The sequence below is a fragment of the Diplotaxodon limnothrissa genome, linkage group LG1 (genome assembly GCF_057381915.1).
Source record: "Diplotaxodon limnothrissa isolate DT_005_m linkage group LG1, D_limnothrissa_male_GT1.1, whole genome shotgun sequence".
NCBI lineage: Eukaryota > Metazoa > Chordata > Actinopteri > Cichliformes > Cichlidae > Diplotaxodon > Diplotaxodon limnothrissa.
In genome coordinates, this window is record NC_140596.1 from 18,289,214 (window position 1) to 18,304,852 (window position 15,639).

The 15,639-nt window shown below is 44.5% G+C and overlaps 1 protein-coding gene across 1 annotated transcript in view; it reads left to right on the forward strand.

Moving 5' to 3' along the window:
- Window positions 1–15,639, forward strand: part of gse1b (Gse1 coiled-coil protein b) — a 168,361-nt gene that overhangs the window by 144,358 nt on the left and 8,364 nt on the right. Inside the window, exons 3-7 of the mRNA XM_085372779.1 lie at window positions 113–310; window positions 7,109–7,317; window positions 13,380–13,546; window positions 13,792–13,986; window positions 15,385–15,552. Coding sequence (XP_085228905.1) covers window positions 113–310; window positions 7,109–7,317; window positions 13,380–13,546; window positions 13,792–13,986; window positions 15,385–15,552 — 937 coding nt within the window. The remainder of the gene's footprint in view (window positions 1–112; window positions 311–7,108; window positions 7,318–13,379; window positions 13,547–13,791; window positions 13,987–15,384; window positions 15,553–15,639) is intronic.

Sequence of the window (15,639 nt, forward strand, 5' to 3'; positions counted from 1 at the left end):
TATTTTTATTTACACAGATCCTCATGCCTTGAATTTTTTCTCATTCTTTAATGGAAATGCAGTATTGGTCCCTAATACTTTTCCATTCTCTTCCTTTGTTCTTCATTTGTAGGCATGAGCCATGAGCCAAAGTCACCATCATTAGGAATGATCTCCACGGCGACCCGTACCACGGCGACGGTCAGCCCTCTTACCCCGTCACCTCTCAATGGCTCTATCGTAGCCAATGGAAGCCCAGCTGCCCAGTCAACTCATTCGGGATTTGCTGCAGCCCTCCGTAAACTGGCAAAACAGGCAGAAGAACCGCGAGGTAAAGCCAGCCGGCCCATATGACAGGGATGTTACACGGAACTGAAAGTTGAATTCTCATCTAAAATCTGATCTGTAGTGCCGTAGGAAGAGTTCCTTTCACATAAAGAAAGAATTATTTTTATTTTTATTGACAGAGATCTTAATAGTTTTATATGCACTGAGTAGTGTAAATTTACAGACCAATATATAGTGTTTATTTAAATGTGAGCATTTCCTGTTGTGTTTTTCACTTGAAAAATGATGTTTAACTGTTAGAGCTGGAGTAGCCTCGATATGGTCATATCAGACAAACGGTGCTTTTAAAGGATATGAAGCTAAAGGAGCTTTTCTCAGACAGAAGGTGAACTGAGGGGCAGAAGCAAGAGCCAGTGTGAGTAAACTACAGGTCATTTTGAACAATGATTCATGCAAATCAACTCTAGTATTCCAGGAAAATACATAATAGGTCCCCATACGACGTTAAGGTTAGAGTTTCTAATTTGGGTATTAAGGTCAGACTGTAAAGTGGTTAGCTGAAAATATTTTGATAATACCAAACCCTGTTCCAGGTGTGTCTTATATCTTAATCTTGCTTCACATAGCCATACTTGGTGTTTTGCACTTCCTGTAAGCTGTCTGTGGGTTGTATATTTAGCCTTTTTGTGTCCACATATATACTTATATATATATATATATATATATATATACTTATATACTTATATATATATATATATATATATATATATATATATATATATGTGTGTGTGTGTGTGTGTGTGTGTGTGTGTGTGTGTGTGTGTGTGTGTGTTTATAGAAGTGCTCATATTTGTGCATGCATGTATACTCCAAGACCAGCATAGCTGTGTTCAACTGTTATTAGCAATGTAGGGATATCCACATAGGGTTAAATTAGTTGGTGTCCCCACAGAGGCTGGTATGAAGGGAGCCACTCTAGCTGACCCACTTAATGTGCTGTATGTGAATCCATGTACACTTGGGCCTGCTTGTCACTGTGTGTGTCTTGACTCTCCAACTCACTGTCATACATACTTCCTTGTCAGTGGTTACACACATGAAACTTCACTAGAATTGCTCTGTTGGAGCTGTATGAATGTGAAATAACCACTAAGTGGTTTAGTTGCTTGTTAATAACTGTAAACCAACCAGAATTCAGTCTTCAGATGTTTCATTTTAAATGTTTTTGTGGATTTTTGCTTGTAGATTTCTGGCTTTGTTTTGTTTTTGTTTTTTCATTTTATGCAAAACTAGTCTCTCCACTACGTAGACCCATGCAAATATGTCTTAAATATGTGTACCCAAGTGTCACCGGTGCATACGTAAACATACAAATAAGGTTATAAACTACATTCTACACAAGAGAACCTCAATAGGACGACATTATTTGTGAGTGTGTGTGTGTGTTTGTATATGTGGCTCTGTGCCTTGGCTCCAGAGAGGCTCAGCTACCCCAGCTGTCCACCCTTGCTCTGGCTCCTAAATCAGATGGTCCCCTCCTTTCTGGCTGTCCCTGGACACCTTGCTCCCCAGCCCACTACAGTATGGGACCCAGAGCCGTGCAGACGATTTATTACACCCATAGAGAGCACTCAGACCCAACCTCTCCTCACCTCCCCCTCAGTACTTCTTTCCCATCGACTCTCTTCACTCCCTCCACCCTGCATGCCAGCCCCTTTACTTTGTCACAGTTTTCTCTCTCGCTCTGTCAAACACTGCCTTTTCATTTTTATTGTGGACTCCTTTTTATAAATGCAGCTTTTCCCTTATTTTTGTTACAAGGCCCCCTTTTCTTAGTTGGTAGAGTACACAGGGAAAGCAAAATACAAGTTCTTGTGTGTTTCTATTTTTTGTTGTGTTAAAAGGTGAAAAAAGTGTGTGAATTACAGATTGAAGTAGACAATCTGTAATTCACAATCTGCCAAGACAGAGAGCTTCTGTCTATGTCATACAAATACTTGATCCTGTCTGATAAAAACTTCACCACCTTTTTATTAAAAGAACAAAAAAGAAATCCCCTTTATTATTTTGAGTCCTGCTGTTTCCTCGTTGAAGTAGGATGTGACGTGTCAGTGAGTCAGCCATCAGGCATAAGGGCTGACTGCCTGTGTTAGGAGCACCATCTCCAGGGTGGGCAGAGAGACACGAGTCCCCCTGAAGCTCAAGCCCCTTCTCTGTCTGCAGAGCCTGTATTTATACAGAGCACACACCCAGTCACCCCACACATACAAACAGTTGCCTTTTCAACTGTGTAAGCCTCGTGATTTCTTTGCATGCTGCAGCCTGCTGTCCTCTCATTACCTTTTGACTCAGCCTCTCTTTCTCACTCACCCTCTGTTGATGCTGTGAGGTAAATAGTGCAGTATATACAAGGTGCCATGACTCAGTGTCCTCGGGTCTGAAGGAATTAGTTAGATTTGAGTACAAGTATCACTGCCACCGGCTGCTGAACTGATTTAAGACCCTGAGCACGACTGCTGTTTATATACAAACCCACACACCCATTCACGCGCACACACATACATTGTCACTTGTCTGTGGCGAGTATAATGAATAGCTCTGTGTACTGAGTGCTGCGTTGAAGAGGGGAGGTGATGGATAATGAGTATCGGAGCAGCATAAAGGACACACTCTCATCCAGTGCACACTTGCTTGAAAACACACACATATGCTCACAAATGCACACAGACACAGTTAACACACTGCCTCAAAGAGGCAGACCTGCTGATATCTGATTAATTAGGCAGCCCTGGGTTTAATCTTCTCTGTTGTTTCTTCTTACTCACTCATAGACACATAAACATCACAAGAGTTTCATGGCTGTGTCCATACCAACCGTAGTGCACTGCCTGGAGAGAACATGAAGAGAGGGAAAATAAAGGTATACAAGATAGTTGGAATGAGCTGGCTGGATAAAAGAGGGATAGGAAGTAATTAGTAGATTTGTGAAGAACCTGGGGTGTCGGTCATATTGTGTGTATCTGTATGTGTGTGTGTGTGTGCGTGTGTGGCCTGAGGCTTCCCTTGTTTCTGGGAGCCCAGAGCATGCTGGGACAGCGGGGCAGTGTGTCTATGACCTCTCCATCTGGAGCCTGCCTGGAGCTCGCTCAGCCTCGCTGTGCTCAGTGTGTGTGTGTGTGTATGTGTGTTTCTCAAAGGCAAAACACTGCAGGCCGTGACTGTCCCTGAAACACTTACAAACAAGCTTATTTGCGTCCCCTTTCTTCCTAACTCTATCTATACACAGCAGCCTTACACCTCTCCTGATTTTGGCGCGGCATTTAAACGTAATGTACCGTTTGCACCGTCAGCCGAAGGGACAGAGGATAGCTCCTCTTATTTCCATCCGCCATCTTGTACCGTCTTCCTTTCTCTCCCTGGCACAGCAATACACACTGTGTGCCTCTCCCCTCCCCCAACACAGCGATGCAGATTACAGGCTTTGTGTTGTGTTGTCAGTGCATGGCCAAGACTGTAGTAGCAGGTGTGTGCAATGTTTTTGTGTATGCGTGTGTTTGTGTGTGAGAGTGCACGTGTTGAGGCTTGCGCTAGTGCATGCTGGTGAGGCGGCATATGGATGCAGGGTTGGCTGGGCACTGCTATGCACACCAGGTGTGAAATGGACTGTTTAATTAAGTGCTGATGTTGTTGTAATGCATGCTGGGAGGAAGGAGGGTGGAGGACGAGGTGTGGGTGGGTGGGTGGGTGGGTGGAAGGGAGCAGATTCTGTTTGGCTGTCTTGAGAGGGGTGTTGCTGGTGATGGTGGCGGCAGAGGGTTGGTAGGTGCCTTTTGGCAACACTGACAGATTTTTGTGTTGTGTTGAATACTGAGGAGTTGTGTCAACTTTTTCACTGGGTCATTGGTCTGCCCAGGAACACCTCTGACTACGACTTCGTTTGTTCATTGCTTCTGTTGGGTGCATCGTGTGTGTGTGTGTGTGTGTGTGCATGATAGTGCAGCTCAGCTTGAGCGGTCAAGTGTGGAGGCAGTCTGGGAGAGTGGGACTGTTAATAGAAGAGGCGATAGAGAAAGGAGCCTCACATTAATCACAGGCAGCTTGGGACTAAGACAGCTTTCTCTCCCTTTCTGTCTTTTCCTTGCTCTTTCTTTCTCTACCGTCTCCTACGGCTTTTCTTTTTCTGCAACCCCCTCCATTCAACCCCGTCATCACACCACACACACCACGATACACTGAGCAAGTGACAATCAGTACTGCTAATGAAGTGAAGGTTGAGAGCTGATGAGCCTGTTTTAGACCCTGGGGAAAACAGCTTGTGCTTTATTCCTCCTACTCCTCCTGCCTCTTCTTGCTCCCTACAGGGTCACCATGTATGGCCATCTTCTCTCGGTATAGGTAGAATGGCAACCAGGTTAGTGCCAGTCACACACCTCATATATGCGATTTTTTTCCCCCTCCTATCATATGGCCATAGTAATGTGGGGGAAAAGGTGTGCCCCCCCCCACACGCACACACACACATTGATATGGACATTGAAGGAAGGAGGTTAAAAATGGTACACATTTAAACATGCAGCCCCTCTCGTAGACATCCCCAGTTGCTATTGCTTGCTGCAAGTACTGTGTGTTTATAAAAATTGTTCATCGAGCCTGACAGATTTACGTCTGCTTGGCAAGCACTGTGTTTGACGAACAGAAGGAAAACGAAGGAGGGTGTACGAAAAGTTGGTAGGTGGGTGGTGGTTGCATGGGGTGTTGTTAGAGAGAAGGAGGGGGGAAGGATAGAGGAATAATAGCTGTTTGTGGTCCTTGTGTACGAGTGTGCGTATGCATCGCGGAAGGACGCTTAGAAGAGCACATCAATTCTGCAAGCTGTAAGAAGAGAATGAAGCCGTTTGGTAGAAGGCACTTGTCTCTTTTATTTCCTCCTCACCCTCACGCGCTTCTCTTCCTGCTCTCTTATTTAGTCTGCCCTCCTCTTCTCTGGTCTGCTCTGCCTCTACATAGAAAAGGAGGAGGAAGAGATGGGGGGGGTGAGTGAAATAGATGGAGTATAGGTCTGTTGCTTAGCACCCCCAACTTCACCTCTTCCATTCCTCCAGCCTTATTTGTTCCCCATCCTTGTGTATGCATGTTGTGAGCGTGTGATGAGTGAATAGGCTGTGACACTAGAGCTGTATTAAGTGTACCTCCGTTCCCCTGGCTGAGTGGGCTGCTATTGATTGGCCTTGTCTTGCAGGGTAGAGTAATGGCTCTCCGAGGTGAGGGGGGAGGATTAGGCCACTAATTGCCATTGTGCAGACAAGATATGACTTCCCCCCCCAGCAGCCGCCCCACCACCATCTGCACCCCTTATCTCTCTGCTTTCCTTTCTGCTACTACTTCTCGCCTCACCTCACGCTCCTTTTGCACACTCACTTTATTTTCTCTCCCCCCAAATGCTCCCCATCTTCTATCGTTTTTCACTTTCGTGTCTCACTTCATGTATCGTCAACCATCTTCTGGTCTCACATACCTTGTTTTTTTTTTTAACTCCCCCCAAAAAACCCCAACACTGCCAGCCTTACCACCACTTCCCCTCACACACAGATTTGATTTATCAGATTCTCTGATTTTCCTCTAGACATCACCTTGCTGCATTTATCGATTCTTTCCATTATTGAGTATTAGTCAGAGTTAAGTACTTAAAATCAGTCAGTGTCCTGACCACACCTACCGTAAGCTGACGCTGTCTGTTAGGTTTTGTTGCCATGGAAACTAATGGAAGAAATGGCCGCTGAGTAAAGATGTGCTTTTTTTTTTTTTTTTTTTTTTTTTTTTTTTTTGTTACAGGAAGCTGCCCTGAAACTGGCCTGAGGTTTCAGCTGCTTTTTATTTTAAATGTCTGCACGTAAACAGTCTAATGCACAAAAACACTCATGCTTGAGCGCTCATCATTGCAGTCTTCTTTTTTTTTCTTTTTTACACCACCAAAGTGTGTGTCCCATAGAGAGGTTTTGACCCACTTTGACTTTGTAATGCAGAGACATACAGCAATACTGTCCTGTCAAAGAGAAAGAGGATGTTGGTAGAAAAGGGGAAGAAATTAAGATTAAATGGGCAAAACATGAGTATCATTTAAAACAAAGAAAAGAAAAGAAAAGGAAGACCCAACAAAGGCTGTGGCCTGCTGGTGAGGAGGTAGAGTTGAAGGGATATAGAAAAATGTGACCGTATCATAGGAAAGATTTACAACTTGAGGGAGAAAAAGCAAAATGTGTAGAAAGTAAGGCATGTGACCAGACCGTGACCCTGCGCTACAGGGTTTCCCTGGAGGGCTTTGTTAATGTGGCACAGCTACAGTGGAGCAGAGAAGCTCATTGGGCCAGCTTTTCACCACCTGCTGTGTGTGTGTGTGTGTGTGTGTGTGTGTGTGGCGGGGGGATTTCAGTCTTTGGCTACAAGCGCCACATACATACAGTATGGCTGTTGAAGCTGTATTCTTGTAGTGTGTGTGAATGTGTGTTCTGCATGTGAAGGCTGTGTGACTCTCACAAGGCTGCTCATCCTGATCATTGTCACTTCATAATAGGGGCCTTGGGCTATCCATCTGGCCCTCGGTGTGTATATGTGTGTGTTTACACCTGTGTGTGTGTGTTATCCATTGCTTTTGTAACGTTCCAAACCCTTTTTTCATTCCCTTGTGAAAGAATCAGAATCAGAATACTTTATTGATCCCTGGGGGAAAGAGCTACAGAATCATGTTAATTTTACCTTTTACCAGTAGAGGAAAACTGGACTGTCATCTTATTTCTTACAGACTTTGACTGATCCTACTTTTTTTTTTTTTTTGTTTCTCCAGCTGCATCCTCCATCAGCAGTGAGTCACCACCAGTGTCTTCACCAGCCACCAATCACAGCTCTCCAGTCAGTACACCCAAGAGGGGTCCTCTTGGTCCTGGTCCTGTCCTGGTACCCCCAGCAGGCCACACTGTGCCAAACACTCCACCTGTAGTCACCATTGCTCCAACAAAGACCAGCAACGGCCTATGGAGAAGCGAGGGGCGCCAGGTAAATATTTCTTCAGTGTGGCCGCTTGTATATGTACATGGATAACATAGATGGCCTGTCTATAAACGTCTCATCACCCACTACCAACTAATGGATTTGTGCGTTAAACATTGCCAGCTGCCACTGGGACATCGAGGTGACAGCCTCAATGGCCCATAACATCTGTGCCCCTTCGCCCCCTCTCCAACTTGGCCCTTAGACCAGCCCAACCACAGTCCCAGGCTTGGGCCTCCTGTAACCATTCAAGCTCTCCACCGGCCTCACCCCTTTCACCTAAGCAGTCAAGTGCATCGTCTCCCTTGTCAACCTGGCACCCACTCATAGTGGGGAAGAGAGAAAGAGGGAGAGCTGCTTGCTTTGATAAGGAGTGGATTATGGATTATGGCCTTACTTTAAGCCGCCTTATCTCAGTTTAGGGCTAATAGTTCAGGCCAAGTGCACGGTTATGAACAGCACTCGGCAACATGCGGAAACTCTCTGAGCGGCTGACGGTTCCCTGGAGACAAACAGAAGGGGGATAGTGAAGAGGGAATAAGGAGGTCAGCCAGGCAGCAGTGTGTGGTAGCATTCAGACCATTGTCCTCTCTTTTGCAAACCCCTCCTGACCCCCCCCTCTCTAGCTATAGTTTTTATGAAATGAACCTTTTGCAGTACAGGGTCAGTTAGAGCTGCAAGGGACAGACACACAGGAAGCCCTTGTAGAGATGCCACCATTTTTGTAATTTTGTTAGCACAGAAATTTCAAAAAGGACGGACGAAAAAGAAAACCGGCAAGAATGCCCTGTTGCTCACAATTTAAGGGCAGTAATGTGAACAAGAGGTAGGGGTGACTGGCTATGGGCTCAAGGGACAGCAACAGGGTGAAGCGACACCCCGTCATTGTTAGGGTGCCGCTTCACTCAGCACTCATAACTCACACAGAGCCAGAGAATCCTTAAGGATACACACACACATCATCAAAATCTTCCTGTAAAACAAAGATGACTTTAATGGAACTTTCTGTTACTGAATCACGCAAACGGTTACAAACAGAAGGAGCAGTCAAGTTCCGAGAACCCATGCAGCATGTCCGGGAAAACTTGTCTGTTGCTGTGTGTACAAATTAATGTGTTCTGCTTTCACTGCTTTAAAAGAGCATTTTAGTGTCTCTCAGGCTGAGAGATGAGTCTGTCTTTCAGAGGGGGGTAACAGGCAAGGCAGTGAAGAAGGGAGGGCTTGGTGCGTTGGCATTTTGCTTTAATGACTGCAGGAGTCTGCTCCCGCTGCTGCCTGTAATTGCTTTATAATTGGCAATTTGGATTCATGGCTCCATCTGAGAGGCGTAAACGAGCACTCTACAATGCGCGGGGTCTCCCACCCTCACTGAGGGTTACAGGGGCCTGGCTCACACAGAGGAAGATGGCTGTTAATGGATGTGTCTTTGAGTTTGAGTGCTTGTATTTGTGCACAGTAGTGTGTGTGTATATGACAGGCTACTGGAGAATAGTGCAGGAATAGAAGGCCATGTATTTTAGCAGGTGAAAGGTCAAAATGGGATGGCTGCTTGAATGTGTAGGTGCCTGAGTTGACTATAAGGTGCCTTTCTCATAGGATGGAAGGTTTTTCTCTTTGTTGTTCATGTTTTTTTTTTTCATGGCCCTGATATATGTAGAAGCTACATGTTTTTAGGTAGGCATGCATCCGTACATTAATCCATACATGTGTACATGTATATACAGTCAAATGGATATCAAGCTCAAAATGTGTGTACATGACAGATATAGGCTGAATGCAGGTTTCCAAATTGCTTTGATCAGTTTGAATGTAAGTGGCTGAGATGGACGTTTCAAGAAAAACATATTTGTTTCAGCCATTCTTCAAAGATCCCACATCGCTCTCGAATCTTTGCGCATAGTTTTAGTAATTTTTTGGCATGCTAACTTAACCTGGCAGAGTTTACCCTTTGCCTACGAATCTCACAACACCATACATTATACCAATCCTGGTATATTAGTATTAGTTATGTTAGCATTCGTAATGCATTCTTGTTGTTGTTGTTGTTGTTGTTGTTGTTGTTGTTGTTGTTGTGTTTCCTTCTGATGCTGATGGTAGTAGTGCAATGCATACTATCAGACACTGGTAAAATAAAGGAGAATTTACATTTTAATACAAAAACACTAGTGTACACTATTATTATCATTATTTAAAATCTATTTAATGACTATCTGAAAATGTGAAAATCACGAGCATCTCTTGTTGGCATAACTGGTTGCCCTTCAGTGACAGTGAAAATGGTGAAAGGAAGAAGCTGAAACCAGTCCAGCACCAGCATTTGTTGTTTTATAGGCTTCTTTGTCTGATCGTCTTATGAGACGATTTCTGTGAAATTCATTGGAAAGGAACACTTAATTCAATTTCTGTGTTAATCTATGTCTGGGACTTGCACCAATTGACAGTTATTAAGTCATAGCCATGGTTTTAAAACCGTGATTGCCTCATGACACACAAGTTGTGTGTAATGCAGAATATCAACTACTGATCACCAGAAAAATACCAGATAGTTGTTGGTCAGGTCTTGAAAATAAATTAGAATTCATTCTCTCTCTGTGTGTGTGTGTGTGTGTGTGTGTGTGTGTGTGTGTGTGTGTGTGTGTGTGTGTGTGTGTGTGTGTGTGTGTTTTCTTTTATTATTGTATGCCATCAAAAAAGGTACTGGTTGTGTACTGGGGACACACAGTGAAGGAAAGGTGCAGCAACTGTCTGATTCAGACAGTTGCTGACTCTCCACACCATGTAACGAGCATGCGTAAATAAATGCCCAGTATATTCATGCAGTCACTCAAAGTGATTGGGCTGTTTTATCCTATTCCGATCGCTTGTCATCAATCAATCAATCAAGTGATAGAAATCAATTACTGTAACTGTCAATATACGGTTTTCTTTCACAATTATTACTCACTGATAGTTCAAGCTCATGATAATGAAGAGCGGATGGGTTGAGGAAATACACACACATTGCACCTTAAAGTTAATGTGGGTTCAGAAGAGAAAGAGTTACAAGGGCTTTCGGGACAGCCACAAATCAGCAGTGTTGGTCAGCAAGGCTGTGCAAAAAGGAATGAGGTGGAGCAAAGAGCAAACAGAAACTGCATTTTCTTTCAAAGTCACTATCTGATCGAGTTTTAACATATGTGAAGTGCTTTTTCAGGTGACTGCTGGGAGCAGCGGGGAACAACCAGCTCTCCCTGTGTTCATAAGGCTTGAAAAGAATGGCGATGGCAGTGGAGGGGATTATAGAGATGGGTGCTTTGAGAGAATCAAGTAAGATAAGATAAGATAAGATAGAACTTTATTAATCCCTCGGGTGGGTTCCTCTGGGAAATTCGATTTCCAAAAAAGCACAGCACCGACAGAAGTTACAGAGTTATACACACACACATATATATAAATACAGAGACAATATAAATAAAATATACGAAGGGGATAAATAGAATAAATAGGAATAAAAATAAAAATACAAGTGAATTGCACATTTCAAGTATTGAGTCTATTGCACCGTTGACTATTTACAAAAGTATTGCACAAAAGGTATTGCACAGTGAGGTGAAGAGGCACTACAGCTTAGTTGTTCCCTCCTTTGTCCTCCTGTTTCCCCTCCCTCTCCCCTCCAGAGAGGAGTTAAACAGTCTGATGGCGTGTGGGACAAAGGAGTTTTTAAGTCTGTTAGTTCTTGTCTTTGGGAGAAGCAACCTGTCACTGAACAGACTCTTCTGGTTGTTAATGGCCGTGTGCAGAGGATGCCTGGCATTGTCCATAATGTCCATCAGTTTCTTTAATGTCCTTTTCTCTGCCACTGTCACCAGAGTGTCCAGCTTCATGCCGACCACAGAGCTAGCCCTCCTGATCAGTTTCTCCAGCCTGGATGAGTCCTTCTTTGCTGTGCTGCTCCCCCAGCACACCACAGCATAGAAAAGTACTCCAGCAACCACCGACTGGTAAAACATCCTCAGGAGCTTCCTGCAGATGTTAAAAGACCTCAGCCTCCTGAGGAAGTACAGTCGGCTTTGGGCTTTTTTATACAGGTGCTCTGTGTTGCATGACCAGTCCAGTTTATTGTCCACCCACAGCCCGAGGTACTTGTACTTGTTGACCACCTCCACCTCCTCCCCCTCTATCTGAACCGGCAGTGGACCTGCTCTAGACCTCCCGAAGTCCACAACCAGTTCCTTAGTCTTTGAGGTGTTGAGTTGCAGGTGGTTTGTGTGACTCCATGCGACAAAGTTCCTCACCAGACTTCTGTACTCCTCTTCCTGATCATCCCAGATACACCCCATGATGGCTGTGTCGTCTGCAAACTTCTGAATGTGGCATAATTCAGAGTTGTAGCAGAAGTCAGAGGTGTACAGGGTGAAGAGAAGAGGGGACAGCACAGTTCCCTGTGGTGCTCCTGTGCTGCTGACCACTGTGTCAGACGTGATGTCCTTCAGCCTGACGTACTGTGGTCTGTCGGTGAGGTAGTCGGAGATCCAAGCCACCAGGCAGGGGTCCACCTCCATCCTGTTCAGTTTTTCTTGAAGCATACAGGGCCGGATGGTATTAAAGGCACTGGAAAAGTCAAGAAACAGGATCCTGACCGTGCCTTTTCCCCCATCCAGGTGTGAGTGGGCTCTGTGTAGGAGGTACAGGATGGCATCCTCCACTCCGACACCCGCCTTGTATGCAAACTGTAGTGGGTCCTGGGCATGTTGTACCTGTGGTCGGAGGAGGTTGAGGAAGAGCCGCTCTAGAGTCTTCATAAGATGTGACGTCAGTGCCACCGGTCGGAAGTCATTCAGCTCATTGGGCCGGTTCTTTTTGGGGACCGGGACGATGCAGGATGTCACACTGTTTAGCGAAGCGCAACAAATAACAAGGAGTAAACCTTAAGATTTTGTGGGGAGTGGGGGTGGGGGTTAAGAAACAGGGTTATGTGGGGAGTCTAAACATTAGAGGCATTTAATACTGGATGTTAGCGCATCAGTGTCAGTCTGGGTCAGTGGTTGTGGAACAGGATGTGGAGGTAATGGCTCACTAAATGGGATTTGTTTTATCAGAGGCAGTGGTGAGAGAGAGGGTCATACTGCTGTAAGGTCTCTCTCTAATCCCAGGGAGCCCAGAGGTTAATTTAGTGGGGCAGGAACTGCCTTCCCCTCTTGTTCACCTTCTTTATGGCTTAATCTCTTTCTTTGCTTTCTCCCCTCTTTTTCTTCTTTCTAGTTGTTCCCTTGCCAACTTCTAGTACCATTTTGCGAAACAAGAGATAAATGTTCCACCAGTCCTACGAAAACCCTCCTTACCTGTATATTCATATATAAACATCTTTCTTGTTCAACTTACAAGGGTTGTAGCGTTTTTCACTTCTCCAATTGCATTTGTAGTCAGAGGGAAACTGTAGCTTCTGAAAATGCACTCCCACTCCCACAGCAGGATGTCTTTGTAGCTCTGAAACGGTGTATGTGCCTGCTGAGTGTCTGTGTGTGTTTGTTGTGGGATTGGATAAGTGAGACCAGGCTTGCTGCCAGAGGGAGGGAGGGAGGTGAATGAGAAGGAAGAAAGAGAAACAGAGGCAGAGGGATGTTGCTTTTTGGACTTTGTTGTCTTCCCTGTAGATGTTGCTCTGCACGCACGCTGATGCGCATACACGCACTTTGCTAAGATCAAAGTTAAGATCTCTAGAAGCACGGCTGTTGTCTACCATTACCACATCCTCATCGATCATAAGGATGACATCTCTTGTTTACAATTAGAGACAAAAACAGTGAGGCTTTTTTCTTACCCCTGTCTGCCTGCTTCATCCATTTTACCAAATATCCTCCTTGGAGATTTGTTGAGCTGTCTATTTTTACAGGGAGGTGGTATGTGTGAGAAAATGTACAAAAGTGCCTGAGGTAGGAAGCAAGAGTGAGGAGGCTGCTTCACCACAAGCAGGCCTATTATTTCCCTGTTCTGTCTTCTCGTAAGATGGGTTCCATGAGCAGTGACAACCGTAACGGTCACAGGTCCTCACAAACAATGACTAAGATTCTCTCTGTATCTCTCTGCAGGCTGACGCAGGGCCTCATGGGGCCAGCAGGGAACGTCTGGGCGCAGAAGGAGCCCTCTCCCAGGAAAAGGGTGGCCCCTCAGTCCCTGCACACCTCCTGGGAAACCCCTATGCCTTTGGTCTCACTCCAGGAGCTGTCATGCAGGAGTCACGGTTTCAACCTCTTAAGTGAGTCGATCCCTGCTTTAACATTTTCTATGGATTTGCAAAGTGTACATGTTCATTCAAGGCTGTATTAAAAATACAGCAGCAACACACATGCCTTGTTGACATGGGTGCTGGGAAGCAATTTGAATTTGTATAGTTTCTTGGTAAAAAATATAATGAATTTTCACAACACCGAACACATACAAATTGAAATGACAATTTTTTTTTTTCTTGTTTTGTGCTTGTACTCCCTCTGTTACCTTCAGCCTGCCCAGACAGTTGCCTAACACAGTGCCACCTGGTCCTGTACCAGAGGAGTATCTCCGGGGTTTTCGGCCTTATGCTACAGCCGAGGATGCCCTCCGGATGCCCTCTTTGCCCTTGGGCCTAGACCCTGCCACTGCAGCTGCCTACTACTCCCACAGCTACCTGCCCCACCCTTCAACCTTCGCTTCATACAGGTAGGCCTCTGCATTTGTTGACTTGGCATCCATTTCCTCTGAGAGTGAACTGTGCAAAACCAGCACATACAACTGAAGCAGATATTTGTTCTGCTCGTTCTGCTCAGCAGTAAATGCAGTAATGTATAAATGACCAGATTTCAAGCTCTCAGAGTTAAAATGATGTTTTTTTGTTAGTTTTTTTTATGAGTGTATTTATTTAACTAGAAGTAAGATTTTTATGAAGCGTGAAGAAGTTAAAGGGAGATGCAAAAAAGACAGGGCAACACAAATTAAAATGAAATTCCAGATAAAAGACACAGAACAGAAGCACAACAGAAGGAAGGAAGTCTGCAAACAGAAGCGAGATAAGATTGTCTGTTAAAAAGTACATTCTACTACTGAGCACTGGGGGCACTGGGAGTCTTTGCAAAAGATCAGATCAGTGTTAAATGATAGCTATATGAGTGCAGGCTGTATTTTCTGACAGGCTGTTGCTAAGAACCCTCTTAGAAAATATCTGGCTCAGCTGTATCAGAAAATGCTTAACAGGCTGATTAAAAATAGATATACGTGACTGCTCCAAAGGCTGTAGTAATATTATTTGCATACTTTAGAAGTCTTCTAATGAAAGTTAAAAAAAATAAAAATAAAATAAAATAAAAACAGCATTCTTATGTTTCTATTTTGAAGCTGTGTAAGGCCAACCAGTTAAGAGCACAACCCATTTTCCATGTCTATACCCAAGCTAGGCTATGAGAGGAGGAGAGCAACAGCTTGGTTTTAAATTTTTTACTTCATGTCTAGAGCATCTGTGGGTTTGTGAGAAATTATTAAAGAATCCTGTTTATATATCTGGAAAAGGGTCTTGTTCTGAAATTTTTATTGATTGATTTTTTTCGGCATCCTTTTCAAAAGCAACAGCACGATTATTAACAACAACAAAAACAGTCAGAAATATAGTGTGGAATATTTGTTAAATTAATAGAATTTTTCATGGACACTGTGTATGATCATGTGCACTCTGTGTGTATGTTGAAAAGAGCCAGGCTTGCTTTGGGCTGTCTCACAGGCTGTGTGCTCCTGGTCTGTCAACCAAGCAAGATCACAGGACTGCAGCACCCATCACACACTGTGCTGTAATGGATTTAATGAGGGCTTGAGCAGCGGATGCCACACACATACACAAACACACAGCATCAACATACATCGCACTGTCTTCCTGGATGCTGTGTTGTGATTGAGGTTATCTGACAGACACTGTTACTTCCTTGGAAGATGGAAAAGCCTGTGATGTTCCTTCTTTGGAAGATGGAGGCACACAGGTTAATGAAAGTGAACACTGCACTATCACACAGGGAGACTGTCTGACTCCCTCTTTTCCTCTCTTCTCTCTCTCTCTCACTTTTTATCTCTCAGGATGGATGACCCGTTCTGCCTCTCTGCTTTGAGGTCACCTTTCTACCCACTGCCAACAGGGGGAGCTTTACCTCCTATCCACCCCTCTGCTGTTCACATGCATCTACCAGGCATCCGCTACCCTGGAGATTTCACGCACCCCTCATTGTCGGCATTGCAGTCTGACAGGTAAAAGCCTGCTTAATTGATGAGTGCTGTATACAGTCACATTTATTTATATGAGGTATATCAAAGTGGTGTGCTGTGGTCATGGGT